The sequence below is a fragment of the Ictidomys tridecemlineatus genome, unplaced genomic scaffold (genome assembly GCF_052094955.1).
Source record: "Ictidomys tridecemlineatus isolate mIctTri1 unplaced genomic scaffold, mIctTri1.hap1 Scaffold_40, whole genome shotgun sequence".
NCBI classification, from domain to species: Eukaryota; Metazoa; Chordata; class Mammalia; order Rodentia; family Sciuridae; genus Ictidomys; species Ictidomys tridecemlineatus.
In genome coordinates this window covers 264,035-287,559 of record NW_027522604.1, presented here as the reverse complement: position 1 = coordinate 287,559, position 23,525 = coordinate 264,035, and the positions used below count along the sequence as shown (strand labels likewise).

At 38.8% G+C, this 23,525-nt stretch overlaps 1 protein-coding gene across 1 annotated transcript; it reads left to right on the top strand.

Moving 5' to 3' along the window:
• Positions 1-9,078: 9,078 nt before the first annotated feature.
• Positions 9,079-22,895, top strand: LOC144373455 (adhesion G-protein coupled receptor V1-like). The gene is made up of 4 exons (XM_078036524.1): positions 9,079-9,123; positions 9,810-10,217; positions 16,474-16,571; positions 22,457-22,895. The coding sequence occupies exons 1-4, from the start codon at positions 9,079-9,081 to the stop codon at positions 22,632-22,634; spliced, it is 729 nt and encodes a 242-aa protein (XP_077892650.1). The 3' UTR covers positions 22,635-22,895.
• The last annotated feature ends 630 nt before the right edge of the window (positions 22,896-23,525 follow it).

Below are 23,525 nucleotides of genomic sequence, written 5' to 3'. Positions count from 1 at the left end.
TGATTTCTCCCATTTTGGAGTATTTTCAATTGCATAAGGTGTCCTGCAAATGAATCCCATGTCTGAAGAAGACATGCATGTGTACTTCCCATGCCACTTTACACATAACCAGAAGGTCATGTCATGTAATATTTTTCATGGAGCTGTGTTTTGACTGTGAACCATCCCTTGAGGTCAGCTGTGGAATTTTCCACTGGTAGCATCACAATGGGGATCCACTCTTTGGATATGGGAATATTTCTGATTTTTTTGATTCAGATTGGAAATATATATATGATTTTTGATCAAAATTGTGCATTTGATGAAAATGAATGCCATGCATCTAGGAATCTGTAGACTCTAGACAATGAATGAATGTCTACTGTTGCCTGGACTATTCTGCAAAATCCTGTAGCATTTGATCTTGTGTGAGGGCTTCATAGGGCTTGCAAAAAGTCCAGGTCAGATGGTCCTGCATGAAGTTTAGCTCCTAGTGGTCTCCTCCACAGCATAAATGCCAAGGAGAAACCCACTTCTACACAGAAGATGGGAAGCTACCTTATGAAGGTGATCATAGGTGTTGGACCCTCTTGCTAGGACTCTTTTTCTTTTGGGCCAGAACTGTGCTCTGGATGTGCTTGCTGAGAAGAGCTTGGAATTTCCTGACTGAAACAGTTCATGCAAGCTGCTTCCACTTGCAGGAACAAAGTGTGTTCTTGTTGAGCACTTTGGGCTGTCCCTGGTTGAACTAGAGTGTCAGAAGCACTTGTAATGATTGACATTCATGGTTTCACATTGAAGCCTCTGTGCCATCTGTCAACCACTGATGGCTGCAAGTGGGGCCCTGCCTTTCAATGAGTTTTCTGAAAAAGTAGGAGTTTTGAAGAACTGATCTTCTTAGCATTCCCCTTGCCTCCCCACGTTGGGTGATGTCAATTATACAGACTTCCTTGGGAGCACACATTTTATATTGGGCTGGAATTCGACTCTGGATGTGATTGCTGAAAATAGCTGGGGAATGGGAGAAAGAAAGCTGTTTGCTGCAAGAAGTTTCAATTTGCTTTGTTGATTAACTTTGTTGTAAGTGAGCACATGCTATTTGTTTTCTGTGTGACCTAGAAGATATCAAAAATGCTTCTTACAGGTGACAGGCATGCTTTCACATTGAAGCCTCTGTGCCATTGATCAAAAACAGTTCACTCATGTGGGTACCTGCACTTCAAGTGAATGTTGTAAACAAGTGTGACAAATAGATGTCAGTGAGACTTTGGAGAACTGATCTTCTCAGCTGGTCCTCTTTTTCCCTGCAAGTTGATGATGCTAGATTCAAGAGAACTCTTTCTGGCACCCTTCGTGTTTCATGCCTGAACTGTGCTCTGAAAGTTCTTGAGGAGAACAGCTTAGAAGTGCAGAAGTGAAGCTGTTTGTGGAAGCAGCTTCAAGTGGCACAAGCTAACTTGTTCTCAGTAAGCACATGGGGATTTTTTCCCTGGTTGAAGCAGTGTGAATGAGAACAGCTTCTCAGAGCTGGTAGGCATATTTGCATTTGGCAAACTTTGCCATCTGTCACCCAGAGTTCCTTGCATGAAACCTGCATTTCCAGTGTTTTCAGAAAAGTCTGATGAGTGAGTTTCCATGGAATTTTGTGTAATTGTTCTTTTCAGCAGTCCTCATTGCCTTCTCAAAATTGGTGACCCTGGTGCAAGGACTCTGTTGTCAGCCCACATTGTATTTTGGGCCTGACCTCGGCTCTGAATGTACTTGCTGTACTTCCCATCTTTCCTCTCTCTGGTCCACTCCTCAGATCCCATCCTCCTTTCAATAGGGCCTCATCCAGGAAGCCTGCCCATGTGCCTCCCACTTGAATTAAACTTCTCCAGTGCACTTGTTTTCAAAGCAGGGACTCCAAGGACAGAGGGCTCTCCATTCTGCACACTGAAATTTCGCAGCAGGGAGGACTCCTCCATGCTTGGATGGCAGGGCTGTGATCACCTGGAAGGTGGAAATAGGAGGCTTCCAGGAGTCTGGTGGTGTTTGTAGCCAGGGTACTGGTGACTACAGTGCTTTTAATCTATGGGCCTCAAGGAGCCTTATGCTGCAGGTTTGTGTACTTCTGCATGTGTATGCACACAGTTCTTCATGTGGGAGAAAAAGCAATGTCTCCAAAGTTTGCTTCATATTATACTCAACTGGTAATTTACAAACCCCAGTGTCCCATCTTAGCCCAGAGCCATTCCATCAGCCCAGGGCCAGTGGGTGATCCAGCGGTCAGTACTGTGTACAGCTCCCAGGTGGCTCCAGTGTGCAGCTGAATTTGAGAGCCAATGTACCGTAGGATTTTCCCTTGAGGTTAGAATTCATTGACTTCCTCTTATGTCATTTCACTGGTTCAGGATATTCCTCGTATCATGAACTATTCTGTAAAATCTTCAAGTTAGCCATCTCTGGTCATTTCTTCCCTCTGATGGCACCTGGTTCTACAGCTTGTTGTTGGGTGGGGTCGGTCATGGGAAGTCCTGGGTCACAGAGAGGGACAGGAAGACCATAATGTGGAATGGTGGTGTAGAGAGTAAGGGTGGGGCCAGAGCCCACACTGTGGTTAGGGTAGGGAAGGGATCTGAAGAGACTACCTTGAAAGCGAGCTCTGGCTGCGTTAACCAGAATCAGGGCCTGGAATTGGAAGCCATGACAGGGCTTCTGACTAGAAAGGACACATCCTTCTGGGTTGAGTTGGAGGTCCATCCAGGCAGAGGAAAAGAGAGAGGATGCAGGAGAGGTGGAGGGTCTAGATTACAGAGGAGCTCCATCATCATATCATAGAGTGTGAATTTGTTTCTTCCAGTTGTTGGTAAATGCTAATTCATTCACGTGTTACATTCACATCCACCTCATCCATTGGAAAGGCCACTCAACCACCACATGCAGTGATATCTTGGTGGATGTGTGCATTCTAAAATGAGGTGAAGTTGGCGCCAATAGAGTGTGTGGGCACTCAGGCATTGGCAAGCTTGCTATGGAGAGTGAATCCTCTAAATGTTATTGGGCTGCTTTTGAAAGCTCGTGTGGTTTGGCTAGACGTAGAATGCTTCCACACAATTTAGCATGGTGTATATTTTAGAGAGCATGATCACTGAGGGACAGGTTTCTGGTGTGAAGCCGTGAGCATTAACATCTATCAAGTTTCTCACCTGGAGTTGGCTACCTACAACTGGTGACAGTGTTTTGCTACTGCTGAGCAATACTGAACAAGTCTCTGGGCCAGTAATTTATTGCTTAACTACATCACCAACAAAAAGACACTGAGTGTAGGTGAGGACCAGAAGAGCCCAGGAACCACCTGACAGCAGCCCTGAAGTCCTGAGCTCTGGCACATCATATGCCAACTCAACTGGGTATCAACCTTGTCTTCCTGGGCTCTTTAGAACTGTGTGCTTCAACTTTCATAAGCAAATGCAGAATGATAGAATCTTCTCTGAGGACACTTTTCTAAGTCTTGTTTGCAGTACATCTTCTAAGTCTTATTTTCACCATGTCTTCACTGGAATGAGTAGTCATTTGACATTCTGTTGTACTTAAAATTTCATGAGATTCTACCCTACTTGGTAGGTTCTGTGAAAGTGACTCGGCCTGAATGCATTTTACGTGCCAAAATATGGCTTGTCTTTTCTCCTAAACTTATCAGGGAAGTCAGAGCAGCCAAGGAGTACTATAAATTCAGGCATAAAATGGCCAGATAGACTGGGATCACTGTACATCTTTCTAGAACCTTCTTTCATGCTCTGGCTTCCCTGAGGTAAAGTGTGGAGACTCTGTGATCCAGATTTGTTAGCAAGTAGTTTTCTTGGGAGGTTATGCTAGAAAACTCCAGGTGGGAACAGGAAGTGATTAGGAACTGCCAGTTGTTGTCACTAAGTGACTAAGCACAGTCCTGCTAAGGAGTGCTGGGTGTCCATGTAGATCATGCTGCTAATAGAAGCCCTCTTACAGGGTGAGAGAGCTGGGAGTTCTCCACCCCCTCCTGCCAGCCATGACGGGAAGCTGCTGCTGGCCTTCACTGTAGGCAAATGGGCTATGGTGCTCGGGGCTGGAGGTCAGCTGGGGTGTGAAGAAATGGCATAGTGCTGGACAATGTCATCCAGCTTTGAATCCCCAGACTGGGATCTTTAGCAGGGCAAGGACAGAGACTGTACTCAATGCAGCGTCTACTTCTCAGCATAGTGCCAGGCACACAGCAGACCTTCATCAATACCCATGGAATGCGCTGGCTCACCCCAGCCCTGCTCCAGGCCTCTCTCAGCTGGGCTCTCTGCTGGTCCTGTCTGTTCTAGTGTATTCAGCTCTTGCTTCTTCGTATTTTGCTTTCCTGAATTGTGTTCTCTTTCTCCACACTCCTGTGGTCACTCTTTCTCCACACTCCTGTGGTCACTCTTTCTTCACACTCCTGTGGTCCCAAATGGCTGTCTGATGGGGCTGTGGCAGGGAGATCTCATTACTACCAGAGATGGAGTTTTTAAACCAAATAAGACACGTGCTCTGCTACTAAGGATGGTCTTCATCATAACGTGAGGTAGAAGGTTTGAAATTAGGATTGTCCTCCCAATCTTAAGGCATGTAATCCCTGTGTGCAGACCAGGAAGTGCCCTGGGAAGAAAGGCAGGTATGGGTTTGGAATCAGAGACCAGCATGAGAAGAACACTTTCACTGCTTACTGGACAATGATTTTGGGGATGTTCTGTAACCTCTTGGGGCCTCAGTGTTTCCATATCTGAAATGGGGATAGTTGTATGACTGACTTCAGGAGGTGGGTAGAGAGAATCCTAGAAGTAGAAGAAGAAAACCCACAGCATCTGTGAAGCACCCCACCCCCATCTTTAGTCTGTTGTCCTCATGTCCTCGTGGGCACTGCAATGCCTTTCTCCACCGATGTTCATTGAGAGCCTGGTCCAGGCCAGGCCAGGGCTCCCTGCTGAGGATGTGGCAGAGAATGAAGCACATGCCTGGCTGGCTTGTAGGGGACTCAAAAATTGGGGGGAAGACAGGCCAGTGATGGTGAAGACAAGACCAGTTATTTGACTTGTCTGAAGGTCTTGGAGCCAAGCACTCTTCTAAGCACCTTATCATAAAAGCTTCCTCATCCCTCAATAGTTGCAGGAGGAACAGTGCTTTGGTTGTCCGCTGACACGAGTAGGAGACTGCGGCGAGGTCCCTCAATCACTCCCGGGTGGTCCTGGAGTCAAGATCGGCTCTGCCCCAGGTAACCGCTCCCGGCCGACGATCTGTGTCCTGAAGAAAAAGCCGCTACACACGAGATGCCTTTTCGAATGCTCGGTTTATTCACACCAGGTTCATCACATCACAGGAGGCACAGGAACAGAGGCTGGCGGGACTCAGTTCGCTCGATGTTGACCCACTGACATAGTGGGTCTGAACTGGCCAAAGAGCTCAGCCTTCCTGGCCTTTAAATACTATCGTTGTTTACAACACTTCAAACCAAAAACTTGTTTATTTCATAACTTCTATTTCTTATCCTATCTTAACAGATTGTGTCTATATTGCATCACATCTTGCTTACATCTTGCTTATCTAAATTCTCACCTTTGTTTGTACTAAAATACATCAAAATATGTTTACCTTATATCCTTATCTATTGCACACACTTTTCTAGCTTAGGCACCTTTCTTCATCCAAACATGTTTACTTCAAACTCTCCTGTCATTTGTTTATTTCAAATTCTCCTGTCATCCCCATTTTCCATAGATGACAACTGAGGCACTGAAAGATCAGGTCACTTGGCCAAGGTCATGGAGACAGCACAGGGGGAAGTGTTGGCTGCAAACCCTCCCAGGTGGCTCCAGCTTTGGGCTCTTTATCATCCACAGCCTGTAATCTCTTGGTCATGCTGTGGCCACTGTGACTTCTCTGTCACCAAATAGTGATTCACTGCAGGGCCTTTCCCGAGTCCTCTTCCACCTCAGAGTGCCTGTGTCTCACAGAGAGTTAACCAGTTTCCTGGGCCCCACTGGAGTTCCTGGTTTTGCCAGTCTGGGGTGGGGTCTGAGAATGTGCCCTGATGCTGATGGGTCTCAACAGAGGTGACTTTCCCCCTCCCCTCGGGTCATTTGACAATGCCTGGAGACCTTTTGTGTTATCACAAGTCAGGGGTGCTGGTGCACAACTCAGGTAGAGGCCATGGGTGCTGCTGAATGTCTACACTGCACGGGGAAGACCTCTACAGACTAAGAAGGATCTGGCCTGATGGGCCAAGGGCGCCAAGGTGAGGAACCCAGTGTGGAGTACAAGCACATGAACTTGGGTGTGTGCAGTTATAGCCTCGGGGCTTCTTTCAAAGTGTCTTCTGTCAGTGCAAAACTCCAGCACCTCTGAGTGGCAGTGTTTCTCACAGGCTCTGAGCAGGGATGCTGGTGCTGCTGACCAAGCGACTCCACTTTGAATAGCCAAAGTGAAGTGGAGTTCTTAGGACACCATGAAGTTCTCAGAAACACAAAGTGGACATCTTCTGTGTTAGATCAGAAGAAAAGAAACTCTGAGTTGGAATAATCCCTTTTCGACTCACCTAGTTGCAAGTTTGCCCCTAAAGCAGCGCTGAGACAGCGGGGCCAGGTGGGGGACAGAGCTCCACTCCTCTCCTAGCCACAGGCAGAGGCCTGCTGAAAATGAGGAGGGAGCAGAGGTGGGTGAGAACTGCCTTGCTTCCTTTCCTAAGCATCCAGTCAAGTCTATTGTCACCTGAAGTGGTGTCTTCTTTTCCAGGGCCCACGCTAGCATTGGGGTTTGCATCTGCCTGACTTTCAGTTCTGTGAATGGAAGGTGGGAACTGGCTGCTTGAGACACGGTTGCTCTCTTGGGAGAGGGTGTGGGAGAAATGACAGGAACCCCAGCCCTCCAGAGCCCACACCCCTGCCCCTGTGATAAATGGCAGCATTAACAAGGTTTGGTTGAGAGGGTCCCCCAGATTCGTGACTTCCCATGTCCGCCAGCAGATGTCACTATGGCTGGCAGAACAGAAGGCCTTTCAAGAGTGAGCTGGGGTGCGGGAGAGCAGAGGGGGAAAATATGGCATCAAATGGAAGGCAGAAGCCCAAACTACCCTTGGCCTAGCGGGATATAGTCCATACTATCATTTTACGAATGGGGGACATTCTCCAATAAACCCACTATCTGGTCATGTCATTAAGGTCCTGCTTTTGAGATTTAGGCAGAAATTCTCCAATGAAACACAAAGTTCCCGGCTTCTCTCAACTTAGAAAGTCTCTAGGTTTTGGCTACTGGCCTATATGTATCATGAAACATTTTCTTGAAGGAAACAAACACTTTGCACTGAATAAACATATATTTGATATACCTCACCCAGAGACATCATATTGATGGTGGGACTGCAAATTGGTGCAGCCAATTATGTTCACATGAAATCTTGCACATCAATGTTTATAGCAGCTTATTCATAATAGCACAAAACTAAAGCAAGGCAGATTTTTTATAAAAGAAAATATCCACTTTGTTTTAAAATATTTTTAATTTTTTTATGTTTATTTATTTATTTATATTTTTTAGTTGTAGACACAATACCTTTATGTGGTGCTGAGGATTGAACCCAGTGCCTCACACATGCAAGGCAAATGCTCTACCAACTGAGCTACTGAGGCCCCAACAACATTTTCTTTTTAATGGGTGAATGGTTAAACTGTAGTGTCTCCATGCCCTGAACCACAACTCAGTAATAATTTAAAATAATCTATTAATACATATGACAACCAGAGTCACCTCTGCATGATCATGCTAAGTGAAAAAATCCCCAAATTATATACTGTATGATATCATTTATATAATATTCCTAAAATTAAAAATAATATCGAATTGGAGTTTAGTGGTTTCCAAAGATGAAAGAGGGGGTGGCATAGAGTGCAGACAAAAGTCAACTGAAGGATTCTTTGAGGCTGAGGCAGGAGGATCACAAGTTCAAAGCCAGCTTCAGCAACTTAGCAAGGGCCTATTTCAAAATAAAGAATAAAAAGGGCTGGGAACATTGCTCAGTGGTTAAGTGCCTATGGATTTAATCCTTGGTACCAAAAAGAAAAAGAAAAAAATGTCTTGATAATCTTGTCTATATTGATGCCAGTATCCTGGTCATGATTTATATTATAGTTATGCAAGATGCCACCAATAAGGGATACTAAATAAAGGGTGCAAGAAATCTCTTTTTATTATTCTTATAAATGCATGCTAATCTACAATTATTGAAAAGTAACAAGTATGATTTTAAAAAATCAAAATATAATTTTACCTCTCTGGTGTTTCATTTCATTTGCATAACTTTCTGTTGCTTCTTTGCCCTGCCTTTCTTTCTTTCTGAATTTTAGGCATATTGCTAGAAGATAAAGCTGTGTAATTCTGCTTTCCAAGAACTGGCAAGATGAGAACACAGTAATGAACCAAGTCACCATTTTGTTATGATGATAATGATTTTCACTTTACTTAGGAGAGATTAATGAAGTTAGAATAGTCACTATAACATCCATATACTTTGTTAGGTCAGCATTCCCATATACATAAATACATTCCCATATACATAAATACAGGCAGCATATATTCTCCAATATTTAAGTCTTGATGATATAAAGAAGAAATTTTTCATCCTAATTACTTGAAATAATGAAAAGATCACCCATTCTAGTTATGCTTCCATTAAATAGGCCTATAGCTAAACCAAATTTGAAAACAGATTCTAATCATCTATATTTTAAACCAAATTTCAAAACAGATGCTAATCATCTATATATTTGTGCAATAGCTCAGAGTACACAAGTTCAAGAAACACTGTGAATTTACTTCTTATTCTTATAATGCCTGTTTATTCAAATGTTTCTATATTGACTTTCCAATAGCATACTGCTGATTGTTTGTGCCACATTTTTATAAATATAAGAACATTTTTATTTTTTTACTTCCTTTAAATATTGGAATTACAAAACAATTTCTACCAGAAAACAGTGGACAAATGTATATATGCAGTTCATACTAATCAAACACCACCACCTCTGTGAGAAATCCAGCTTTACCAGGAATTTAAAACTAGGGGCCATGAACCCCTCTCTGATAATTAATTCCATAGCTCTTCTGTTTTCTGTAAGTCTTCACTAGAATAATAGTTCCTATGAGTGACCTGCTCTTTAATTCTGCATCTATATTTTGCAATCCTGGGCTATACTATGAGTTTCACAGTTGTTGGCTCAGTTGTAAATAAATGTAAATTCCTTTTATTCTTCCATGACTAAGTATTCAAACTGAAAATATGAGAGATATATGCACTTAGGACATTATAACACATTCCTGCATTCCTGTATTTAAATGTGAGCAAGAGACCAGTTTATTCTTCCTTCTCCTTCCTTCTCTCTGCCTCCTCCTTATCCTCCCTACTTTACAACTACCTCCCCAACAAATTTCCAGGTAGGAATGAAATGTTAATATTTTTTTTTGTTCCTTCATACGTATGGTCTGCAGCATGTGTAAGCTAAAGCACAACTTTTAGTGTGTTCACCTGGGAGACATTTATGGGGAAAAAGCAACATTTCTTTTCTAATTCTCTTCTTTGATATGTTCACTCAAAGGAACCTGTCTTTCCAAACTCCATTACTGTATGATGTATGTTTATCTCTACAAATTTTTAATTAGATTAGAAAACATATAAAGCCCTATATTGCCCATCAGTTTATTTAACAAAAATAGAATTTTATTTTTACGAAATAAAATTTTGTTTATGGCATGTTCAGAGACATCATAGTTTCACTTATATGTTATTGTTTCCTTTGCAGGAGTTGAGGAGTGCTGAAACAATTGGTCGTACTCTCATATCTCCAGCTGTTTCTGGAAAGTATTTTATGAGAAATGAAGGCACATTGGTCTTTGAACCTGGCCAGAGCAACAGCATGTTGGATGTCAACCTAACGCCAGATATAGGGTCTTCAAGTCCATTTCCTAAATGCTTTCAGATTGTGCTTTTGGGCCCAAAAGTTGATGCCAGAATTGATAAAGCATATGGTACTGCCAACATCACTCTTGTCTCTGATGCAGAGTCACAGGCGATTTGGGGCCTTGCTGATCAGCTACATCAGCCCCTTGATGAAGACATTCTTAACAGAGTGCCCCACAACATTAACATGAATGTAGCCACAGAGAACATGGAAGAACAGCTCAGTGCTGTGGTGCATCTAATAGAAAAGGTAAGAAAAACTTGCAAATGGAAACACTTGGTTTAATAAAACTTGACAAATTAGAAAACCAACACAAAAGTCGCATTCTATTATATCACATACATAGAATTATGATAACACTAAACTTCTAAATATAAGAGTAGAATTCATCATACCTGACAATGAACTTTTGTTTGGATGTGAGGGATGCCTGTTTGACACCCTCAGTATTCAATTTGCATAATCTTGTGCAGCAGAAAAAATAGTTCAAAGTCTAGAAAGGCAGAACAGATGTTGGAAGCTGCAGGCTCTTTCTGATTCTCCAGAAGCTGTTCACTTGTCTTTGGCATTTGACTTCTATTGTTTTTGCAGTCATAAAAAGAGGACTTGCACCAGTTTGTAGTCCCACTAGCAATGTATGAGTATGCCCTTTTCTGCACATCCTTGCCAACACTTATTTTTGTTGTATTCTTGGTAACTGCCATTCTCACTGGAGTGAGATGAAATCTTAGAGTAGTTTTGATTTGCATTTTTCTAATTGCTAGAGATGTTGAACATTTTTTCATATGTTTGTTGATTAATTGTATATCTTCTTCTAAGAAGTGTCTATTCAGTTCCTTAATCCATTTATTGATTGGGTTATTTGTTTTTTGGTGTTAAGGTTTTTGAGTGCTTTATATATTCTAGAGATTAGTGCTCTATCTGATGTGCTTGTGGTAAAGATTTGCTCCCATTGGAACCACCATTTGACCCAGCTATCCCTCCTCGATTTATACTCAAAGGACTTAAAAACAGCATTCTACAGGGACACAGTCATGTCAAGGTTTATAGAATCACAATTCACAATAGTTAAATTGTGAAACCAACCCAGATGCCCTTCAGTAGATAAATGGATAGGGAAACTTTGGTATATATTCATGATGGAATATTACTCAGCATTAAAAGAGAATAAAATCATGGCATTTGCAGGTAAATAGATGGAGCTGGAGAATATAATGCTAGGTGAAGCAAGCCAATCCCCAAAAGCCAAACTGAATGTTTTCTTTGATATGAAGAGGCTGACTCATAATGGTGATGGAGTGGAATATGAGAGGAATGGAGGAAATTTAGAAAGGGAAAAGGAAAGGGATTGCGAGGGAGGGAATAGGGGGGTAGGGATGATGGTGGAATGAGTTAGACATCATTATCCTAAGTACATGTATGAAGACACAAATGGTGTGAAAAATACTTTATGTATAATCAGTGACTTGAAAAACTGTGCTCTGTGAATTGCATTCTGCCATCATGTGTAACAAATTAGAATAAATAAATAATTTAGTTTAAAAAAAAGAGGACTTGGAGTAGGTATTCATCCACATAGTGCTTTTTGTTTAAATGCCACGAAACAGGAACAAATCCACTGCTTGTTCTCTGTTCCTCTTGGGCACTGGAAACTCTCCCAGAAAAGGAAAAGCTATGGATTGGCCAGATAACTTTAGGCATTCAATTTGGCCTGGACGTGGACCAACTAGCTTTTGTTTTAAACCCATTTATTTATTTACACTTCTGCAAATGATGGAGTTAAATGGAGATATGAGCCCAAGGACATACATGCAAATAGATAAATAAAAAGAGTTAGTACTAGAGGAAAACATGAGAATGTGTGTGTGGGATTCTTACCAAGATATTTTATAGTAACACATTTACGTATAAGTATAAAAAGTTTTGATCACATATGTATAAATTTATTAATACTATATTTCTAACATAGTGACCTTTAAATATTTAAAATGTTTACAGCAGGGACTTAGAATATCATGTCTATTCTATTTCCCATGATATTTCTTAAAATATAAAGCTCAAAGTATAAAAAAGAAAATTGTTATGTATACAGGTAAGAAGAAGAGGCCATGCCAAGTAGCTTGTAAAGCAGAAAAGTGGTTGTTATTTTACATACAGAACATTCTAAAAAATAGTGATCTCACTCCAGAAAATAATGTTACTTAAATTTTTTAAAATATTGTTTTTAGTTATACATGGACACAATATCTTTATTTTGTTTTATTTACTATTTTTATGTGGTGCTGAGGATTGAATCCAGTGCCTCATATGTGTGAAGCATTTGCTCTGCCACTGAGCCATGACCCCAGTCCATGTTACTTAAATTTTCTAATGATGAAATGGCATGGGACATCAGCAAGTTGATTTTGGCCAAGACAAGGGAAAGCATATGTGAGAACAATGTAGGGTAGAGCAGAGAACTTCAGATCAAATGTTTTGTAGAAGATATAAGAAAATTCTGCTGCCCCTTTTCCTCAGTAAATTATATAAGATGGTTATATACCATTGGTCAAGAATCAACACTGAGGGTTGGGATGTGGCTCAGAGGTAGAGCACTTGCCCAGCATGCATGAAGCACTAGGTTTGATATCAGCACCACATAAAATAAAATGAAATGAAATGAAATGAAATAAAATAAAGAGATTGTGTTCACCTATAATTAAAAAATAAATATTTTTTAAAAAGAATCAACACTGATTTAAGTGGTTATCAAATAATATATCTTGATTGTTTTGTTATGATTATTTGTGTGCTTTACCAAAAGGAACTTTCTATTTCCTTTTAATATGGGAAAAATTGGGGTACCTCTGAAATTCTTGGGTTATAACTTATAAAGCTTGTTCTAGATGAATACCTAATGGATGTTGTGTTCAAACAGAACAAATGGGTTTGGGAACATTTGTTCAAATACCATGTATGGCAGCAATGCTTATTTTAGCATTACTTACGGTAATAACAAAAATTGAAACAAAAAATTGCTATCGAGGGGGGCCTAGTTCAATAAATTCTGGTGTATTGATGAAATACAGCCATGAATGAACCACACAAAAACATTTTAGTCAATAATGGACCACATTATGGTGTTCCCATAAGATTATAAATTCCTATTAGTATTTTTACTGTAGCTTTTCTGTGTTTACACTTGCAAATACTACCATGTGTCACCTATAGTATTAAGTACAGTAATATGCTGTACAGATTTGTAGCCTGGGAGCAGTAGGCTAAACCATATATCCTGCATGTAGGTACTTACCAGGTAGTAAGTACTCTGTGATATTCACAAGGACAGAACTATCCACAATGCATTTCCCAGAACATATCTCCTTTGTTAAGTTATGCATGACTGTATGCCACAAAATAAATATTTCATTTTTTAGACATAGTTATATAATTAGACTACAAGAATAATAAAACAAAGCACTGAAGATATAGATAATCACATATGGATAAGGTTATAAAACTTAACCAATAAAATTCAAGGATTCCCAGTTAAGTTTGAAATTCAGATAAACAACAACTAAATTTTAAGCATATATACATCATAAAATACTTACTTGCCATACTTATTTAGCAACCAGTTATTATGTGCTCATCTGAAATTTAAGGAATCCTATACTTCATCTAGTAACCTTTCATATATATCATGTTAAACTAACACTTCAACCTCAGCTTCAGAAGTTACAGTCTAAATCTACCAGGGCTGAATAGAACTGGTTACATAAAATCTTGTATTGCAGGTAAAACTGTTTCTAAGTTCTAAGTTTCCAAGTTCTTTGAAACAGAACCCGCCCTACATAATGTTTGTTTTATTTTCCATAATGTTTTTTTTTACTAAAATCTCAATATCTTAAATAAGATCACACACTCTAGAAGTGTTATTTATTCATGTTTGCATGATACAAATATTGTCCTAAAAAAAGAAATAGCTTTAAATGATTCATATGAAGACTTCTAGATAAAATCCAACAGTGGGGTTGGGCATATTTTTGCAATAACATGATATTCTGGCCTCTGATTTTCCCATGCATGGTACAGTAAAAATAATTTTAAAAGCTGTCAGTTGCCTTAATAACACTATCAGTCTTTTAAAACCCTGCTGGATTTGATATTACAATTTTAATTTTACCAGATTTAGATTTCCTGGCAATTGGAGGTTAATAAAACATGAGTCAGGAGGTCTAATTTTGTGTTCTGGAGAACTTGAAAGAGCATATGAATAATTTGTTTTGTGGAAGTTTGGTAGACCATCTCCCATTTCCAATGGTTGCTTCTTTTATTTTTAACCCTGACAGGTTTTTAATTTTTTCCCATGGTTGCTTTAAGCCTTCTGCTTGTTTTTAAGTCAATTTCTATAATTTGGGTGTTTATTTTGTATCTGTTTATGTAAAATGTCCTTAAAAAGCCAGACTATTTTTTATCACACACACTTTTAATATTATGCATTTGATGCTAAGATTATCTTGTACCTATAATTTATAATAGTACTAATTGGCTTAGATTTCAATCTGTATTTTACTGACTGATTTTTTATTCTATAATTGCAATAATTTTAACTAAGTTGTCTGTGACCTGAGTCAATCTGTATTGTTTTTTGACAAGCCTGTGGGGGATTTGGGCAGTCAGTGCAGGTATCTGTCAGGAACACCTCCTGGGTTTGGCCAGTCACCAACCCTGTGTTCTGGCTGACTTAAGTTATTTTCTTTCATAATCAGTTTCTTTCCCTGGAAATGAAACAAAGGTCATACTAGGACTTTCCTCAGAGGATTCTTGTGAAGATTAAAGAAGTTAACATAAAGTTGTAAGAACTCTGAAGTGCCCACAATAACCAAGCGTTATATAAATGCCCTTTTTGTTTTATTTTGTGCACTCTACTAAAAGGAATTGTTTTCCTTGAACATAGATAACAGTTTGAAAAACTCTAGAAATTTTGTATCATAACTTTTAGTTCTTAAATTTATGTACCTGTGTCTCTGTTGGCTTCTGGCATTTCATTTTCAGAAATGCCTCATGTCAGATTGAATTTTTGTTTCTCTGTTACTATGTTTTATTTTTCTGATTTCTAGTATGACTTTTTTTAATATTTTAAAAAAATCACTCAGATATTATATGTCTGGTGTTTTTTGTTTTCTTAATTTTCTCTGATTGAAAGTAATCTCTAAACTTTTTGACAGGAGTGTCTCTTTAGCTTATTAAAGAACTGTGGTATTTTTTTTTATTGTATCTGTTCTTTCGTATGCTTGTATCTGAGAGATTTTCTTTGAGTTCTAGGAGAGTTTCTTGAGCTTATTTTCCATTTGTTATGACCAGTTTGCTTGTTTCAGTGTCCAATCAGCTGTTCTTTCATCTTCCTTTGTAATTTTCTCATTGTTAAATTGTTATTCTGTTCCTTTCGTTGTATTTCCCCTGTGGATTATTCTGCATTCTCCCTTCCTATCTTTGAGGTGGCTACTATAAATTCAGATCTTGAGTTCTTCTTTGAGTTTGGAATGTTACTAAGTCACACACACACAAAAATATGGAGAACTCCCTCATGAGCTCCTTTAGTAGGAGAAACGGGTTAGTCATTTTAAGGCTAATATAAGTTTATGTGCAAGTTGATAATGTATGTTGGCAGGAAGAGCATAATGTAGAATAATGAGAAAGTGATGACTTGGAGTTTAAAAAATTAACAGGAACTTATTAGATATATTAAAATAGAACAAAATAAGTCAGTGGCTTCATACCATTGCTTAGGTATTAGTTGAGATGTGGGCTCCTTCATTCTGGCAAGAAAAAACCATGAAAGTGATTTTCCCCCCTATTTTTCTTATTCCTCCAATAATGAATAATGTAGTCTTCCAAAGTAGGAAGGGTCATACTTTCTGAAAAAGACAAGAATGCCAGGTGGTTTTGAGTACTATTGGTTGAAAATAATTTCTTGATTTGATTATTAGAATTTAATGACATATGGTAGCTTCTGTTCATTGAAAAACAGACAAAAATAATCCTACTTCCATTATAAAAAAATATTCTCTAGGCATTTATTTCTTTATATGCTAGTCAAAAGAATGTATGTTCTTGGAAGTGGTGTAAAAATGGGACTTGTTTTAATTCATCAGGCTAACTATTGTAGTTAAGTGATCCAGGTGACCATTTGGCTATTAAAGATTAAATAGAAAATATTTAGGCTATTGTGTCTTTTTTAAAATTAAATGTTTATTTTTGCATTTTAAAGCGCAAATGTATGTATTTGAAATACCAGTTTCTCTTAAATGCTTCATAGGTTCATGTTTGTAAACATTAACAACTGTTAATAAAGATTTTATGTAGTATGTAGATGACATGTAATTTAAGAAGTTTATTTTTAAAGTATATATTTTTATACTTGAATTTTTTCTAGATAACTGTTGAAGGAAAAAATCAAGTTTTCAGTACCAAAAGCAGAACTCTTTTCTATGAGATTCTTTGTGCTCTTGTTAATCCAAAGCTCAAGGATACAAGAGGATTCAGCCACTTTACAGAAGTGACTGAAGATTTTGCCTTTTCTCTGCTGACTGATGTTACCTGTGGCTCTCCTAGTGAAAAGTAAGTATCTTCTAATGCATCAATAGTACCTTACATGCATTTCTTCACTGTTTACCAAGCAACATGTGATGCAAATTGACATTGACATGATATAACTCAGAATTATTTGGCCAAAGCATTGTACCTGTTTGGCAAATTAAGCGAATTGTTTGAAAAAAGCCTAACAGTTCCATTAAGAAAAATGAATGAGTACTGTTAGCAATATATTCTTATTATTTCAAAGTGTCTTTTAAAAGTTGTAACCAGCCATGTCTCCAACTTTTATGTATTCAATGAATAGAAGATACACTCTGAATAGGACCAAAAAAAGGGGAGCTGATTCTGAACTTTAGGGGTCTTTTTTATTAATATCTTTATGAATTTTATTTTCGTGTGGTACTAAGGATTGAACCCAGTGCCTCACACATGAGAATTGAGTGCTCTACCATTGAACTCTATAGCCCCAGCCCTAGGAGTGTTTTGATATGTGCTTCCAAAGACAGCTCTCATACTCTGTTGAACTTTGGGCTGGAGTGTCATGGCAAGAAGCTACCCAGAGGAGAAGGAAAAAATAAAATACAGTGCATTTAGAGACCTAAAAAAAAGTTTTATTTTGTTTGACAACATAAAAGTGGCCAATAATAGAACATGCCTGGAAATTGAAATTCAACTTGATTTTCACAGAGGAAATAGGATCTAGAATTATATTTCAGAAAGATAGTAACAAAAACAGCATGGCATTGGCACCAAAATAGGCATGAAGACCAATGGTATAGAGTAGAAGACATAGAGACAAATCAATGTAAATACAGTTTACTGATAGTAAGATAAAGGTGCCAAAATATATGTTGGAAAAAAGATAGCCCTTTTAATAAACAGTGATGGGCAAACTGGAAGTCCATATGTAGAAGAATGAAACTAGACTCTTACCTCTCACCCTGCACAAAAATTAACTCAAAGTATAACAAAGAACGAGGAATTAGACCAGAAACCTTGCACTTGCTAGAAGAAAATGACTTCCTTAACAAGACTCCTAAAGTGCAAGAAATAAACTAAAAAAAATCAATAAATGGGACGGTATCAAATTAAAAGGTTTCTGCTTCAAAGGGAAACAAGAGCATGAAGAGAGAGCTTACAGAATGGAGGAAGATCTTTCCTACCTGCTCCTCAGGGTGTTAATATCCAGAATATGCAAAGAACTCAAAACACTTAACACCAAAAATCCAAATAACCGAATTAATAAATGGGAAAAAGAATTTAACAGATACTTTTCAAAAGAAGAAATACAAATGGTCAACAAATAAATGAAAAAAATGTTCAACATCTCTAGCAATTAAGGAAATGCAATCAAAACTACTTTGAGATTTCATCTAATTCCAGTCAGAATGGCAATTATTCAGAATAAATTATAAGTGTTGGTGAGGATGTGGGGGAAAAGGTACATTCATACATTGCTGGTGGGACTGCAAATTGGTGCAACCTCTTCGGAAAACAGTGTGGCAATTCCTTGAACAACTAAGAACAGAACCACCATATGACCCAGCTTTCCTACCCCTCAGTATATGTCCAAAATATTTTAAATCAGCATACTATAGTAATGCAACATATTAATGTTTATAGGAGCACAATTCATAGTAGTCAAACTAAGGAGCCAACTTAGATGACTCTCAATAGATGCATGAATAAAGAAAAGGTGGTATATGTACACAATTGAGTGGTATATATATATATATATATATATATATATATATATATATATATATATATCACACAATTGTGTACAGATACACAATACTCAGCCATAAAAATGAATGACATTATGGTGTTTGCCTGTAAATGGATGGAACTGCAGTAAGACAGACTCAGAAAGTAAAGAGTTGAATGTTTTCTCTGATAGGTGGAAGCTAATAGAAAATAAGGGATGAGGGATTTAAAAAAGGAGAAAGAGAAAGGGGAAAAAGTAAGATGAATTTCATCAAAATATAGGAGACATCAGTAGAGTTGAGATTGAGAAGAGGATTTAAAAGGAGAAAGAGATGGGAAAAGGGAAGAACAGTGGAATGAGTATGACTGAGGTTTCTTAAGAGCATGCATGGATGTGGCATGGTGGTTCCTGGCACTGGGTGTATTCACAGGATGCTAATTAAAAAAAAGTAAACTCTAAATGGATTGAAAAAGAATAGGTGGAGTAGAGGGAGCAGAGGTGGGGAGTGCTGGGGACTGAATTGGAGCAGGTTCTGTTCCATGCTTTTGTGATTATGTCAGGGTGTATCCTGGTGTTGTATGTGACTGAAAAGAATAAAACAACAATAAACATTATTTAATGAGTGCCATCTGCTTAAGACTAAGTTTATGTAAATCTTTTAACAATTTTATTATTTATTCTCAATGAATGCTGTCATCAGTGTTTATTACATTGAAATTTACAGATACTCTGAAGACCACATTTAAAAACTCATATAATAATTTAAATCATCTCTTTATTTATAGATCCCTCTATGAACTCTGGCAGGTTAACTAAAATACCAGTTGAATACCTAAAACTTTTAATGTTAGTTTTTAAGTCCCAGGACATGCAAAGTTAAAAGAGATGGTTAATACAGACATAAAAAGGTTTGTGGTAGCCTTTTTATCAGGGAGAGCAAGATATAAATAATAACATAAGTGATCTTAACTGTACACCTCTGCTCTAGTCTTGACATAGTTTTGCATTGAAGAATATGAGTGAATTATAATATTGAACATTATAACATTATAATATTGAAATTTATATAACGTTCAACTTAATCCTCACCAAAGGTTTTATATATATATATATAATATATATATTATATATATATATATATATACACACACACACATACACACACACACACAACACACATATATGGAGAGAGAGTTTTATATATAATAGTTACATATATATGTTATAAACTATAGTATATATATATACACTATAATATAGTTCTTTTAAATGTTTTTGTTAGTTCATTGTAACCCATAACAATCAGTTCGTTTTGACACAGTCATACATGCATGGAATATAATTTGCTCCATTTTAATCCCTAGTATACCTCCCCTTTTCCCTCCTCCAATTTTTCATCCTCTATTGTACTGGCCTCCCTTCTATTTATTTATTTTTTCATTGGTCACCAGATTATGATGAAGTATGGACTCACTTCCAGGGCTTCTTGACCCCACAGTCCTGCTTTGTAACAACTCCCTTCCAACCTCATGGATCCTAGGTGTTCAGACTTTCATTCCACATGAGTGCCAGTGGGTGACAAGGTTAAGACAAAGAACCAGCACCCTTTTTCTCTGTACTCTCCCTTTAACCTTGCAGGGTGAGTCCCAGTGTTTGAGGTTTTTATTGAAAAATAAGCAAAGTATCGATAACTTCACAGGTGCCTCATTTCAGGAGGCTTCTTCTCTTTACCACTGCTCCTAGATGTCTATCTGAGACCAATGATTAGCAGTTCCTTCTTAGTACCTTTGATATATTCTTTAATCCTGTCTTCAGAAATCTCTGACATGGATTGCTTATTTGTTTAAAGTAAGTTCCCACTTAAACTACAGAATGTTTCTGTGTGTGTGTGTGTGTGTGTGTGTGTGTGTGTGTGAGAGAGAGAGAGAGAGAGAGAGAGAGAGAGAGAGAGAGAGAGAGAGAGAGGTGGGTGGAGGAGGAATCAGATTTAGTATTTTAGAAACATCATGTTGAAGAGGTTGTTGAAATTAAAGAAGAGGGAAAGCAATAAATAGGAAAACTAGGTGGTAATTCCAGAGACTTGTAGGGCTGAGTGAAGAGGATGGTAGGTTCCAGTCAAGCCTGGGCAACTTCATGAGACCTGTCTTAAAAAATAAAAAGAAATTAAAAGGAATGAAGGTGTAACTCAGTGGTAGAGTGCCCCTGGGTTCAATCTCCAGTAGGAGGAAGGGAAGGATTGAAGCAAGGGGAAGACTACATAGGGGATAACTGTTGAGTGAAAATGAATGTTCAAATTAACGGAACATAAAAAATGAGAGAGATCATTATTATTTTGTTTTGCTTAAGTAACTCCAAAGACAAAGATAACCATAATTATGCATATCTATATATTGTCTTAAGCAATATCAAGAGCATCTGGTGAGAATAGAAGATGTGGGAATTGAGCAAGGATAATGTCAAAAATGATGGAATTCAGAACAGTCACCTGAAAACCAAATACAACAAATGTCATGGATTGTTTATTGTTAATTCACTGTGACCACTGAGGTTGGTCACAGTGAATTAGTATAGGGGCCATTCAACATTAACAATTGATCAACATATTAATGTGCCCCCCACACTTAAGTCTAGGTATAAAGTAGCTTCTGGGATTGACCAAGATGAGTGCATTTGAAGGGCATCAATATAAAAGGTTAGGTGCCAAGAAGGGTTGGTTTTTATCGAGGGTGGGGAGAGTCATTGTGATATAATTGTGATATAATGTCGGTTTGCCAAGATAGAAGAATTTATGGTAGTGTTGACTGGTCAGATTCTCAGTAGATTACAGGTTGAGGAGCCTAAAATGGAGCAATGGGGGGTGGACTTCATTGGTCTTAGTTGCTTTGTGGCCTGGTCACGGGTTCTGTAGTGGCAGCTATTAAACAGGGAGTCTCAATGATGATTTAGGAAGCTGAGTGGGGAGACTGTATTGGATTTTTGACAAGTTGTGTGAAGGCATGTGTAATTCAAATTGAAGTGTTTTCATAGAACACTGGGACCTAGAGCTCTGGATAAATGGTGGGTTAGGTATAGATAATTGAAGGTGCAGATTCAATTGTGGTCATTTAAGCTGTGGAAAAGTTTTTTTTTTTTTTAGAGAAGGGTATATAGTTTAGAGGAAAAAGTTATCCTTTGCTCTTTCCTTTTGTTTTTCAAATCTTTCATTTAAAATTCTCTTCATTTACTAGCTTAGGGTGTCTTGGCAAGGTATCATTTAGATCAATGGCCTAATTATATATACTCTACATCTGTTGTGGTCCATGTAACTTAAACACTTAATGCATAAATCTTATACTAATGACCTGATGTTCTCTATAATTTTTAAGGCATGTTTCAGATCTAATTTATCTTTGTTTCTCTTCATTGTTTGCAATGATAATGGGTTCACAGGTTGCAACAGATTCTCTGGGTGACTGGTTACAAATCCAGATTCCTATGACTGCCAACCCCCTCTTGTGAGTAAGATTTCTGAGTTAGTAAGTCTGAGTATAAACTAGATAGCTCTATTTTAAGCCAAGTTCCAAGTGATTTCAACACATATTGAGGTTTGAAAGTAATTTCATTGCCCACAGGATCTTATCATACCTAGGAGATCTTCAAATCTGAACTATTAAATGAATAAAGCCCACTCTTCAGAGCCATTTTTCATACCAAATGGCTTATCAAATTAGTTCAAATGCTCTTATGGGTTAGGAAGGCATGAGGTACCCTCTAGGTGAAACATGGCTCTTGATATAGCTAAGGTTTAAGATGTTCTTGAATCAAACAGTGCTTCAGTTTAGTGGGAATACCCTTTTCTTACCCTGTTCCACCAATACTGATGTGATGAACACAGAAAAGTACATTTTACAGCCATAGATTGTATCTTGATATCCATTAACCAGCTTTTAAAAAAAAACAAAAACAACAACAACAACAACAAAAAAAAAACCTTGTTTTAGGTTACAGGGAGGATTAGTCAAGAGGATGTGGAAAGTTTTGTGGAAAAGTTCATAACAGTTAACCATAAAGGAACTGAAAGCAAATTTTACCTAGTGCTCCTGGGCTGGTAATGTCATTGTTATGTATAAAGAGCAGAATCCCAATGTAATACATTTAAGTGGATATATGGTTGTAAATACTTGCCATTTTAGCAGAATCTTTTATTTATTTTTTCTTGCAGAAGCAAAACCATCCTTGACAGTTGCCCATACTTGTCAATACTGGCTCTTCACTGGTATCCTCAGCAAATCAATGCATTGCTCCTGCTGTCCTGCTGCAGTGTCCCCTTGGCAGCCGGTCTCAGGCTGCAGGGAGAAAAGGGCCTGGAGGCGGTGCTTTCATCTGGACCCTGGGCCTGAAGATCATCCTAGGCCCATCATGGAGAAATGCTAAATGTGCCCTGTCCTCTGCCTGCTGCCCTCAGTTCTGAGGCTTGTGGCATCAACAGCTGCAGCTGGAGCTTGGTGCAAGCCCTGCCTGGTGGCTGGCTGGCTGGACAGGTGCTGGAGCACAGCCCAGGCCTGTGCTGGAAGACATATGGCACAGAGGTGAATCTGAGCTTCTCATGTGGGTCCCAGTGCCACCCTTGAGTCTCCAAAGTAAAACACTTATGCCCCCAATGAGCTGTTGGCAAACCCTTGTGTGGCCACTGATCCTCGTCCTCTGTGGGCCTGGCATGTGGGATGCACTTCACAGCCACAGGGCTCCAATTCAGGAACCAAGAGTGGACTCATAGGGGGGCCAAGTCTCCATGTGAAGAGGTTAGTGGTGAAGAGTTGGCCCTGGAGATAGCTGGTGAGAGCCTCAGGCCAAGGTCAACCATCAACCCCAACAACTCTGACCAGAAGAATAAGGAGGCTGTCTTGTCTTTGGTTCAATCCCCTTCCCCTTTGCACCCCCGCTGCTCACCCAGCATCTACAGGTGCCCCATGGATGCTCAGGCCCCTTACAGAACAGTGTACATGGTCACTAATGCTCCTGCAATTGAAGTAATCTCTAGGTTCTGTATAATGCCTAGGGAATGCACATGCTAGTAAATAGTTGTTATTCTGTGTTGTTTAGAGAATAATAAGAAAAACTCTCCCCAGGTTCAGAATGACTCAATGTTTTCACAGAACATTGTCCCTCCATGGTGGGCTGCATCTGTGGATGCAGAACCTGTGGACACCAAGGGCAGAATGGATGATCTTCAGCCCAGCCTCCAGCCTCTGGCCTTGCCCCTCGGGAAACCTGCAGCAGTAACAGCAGCC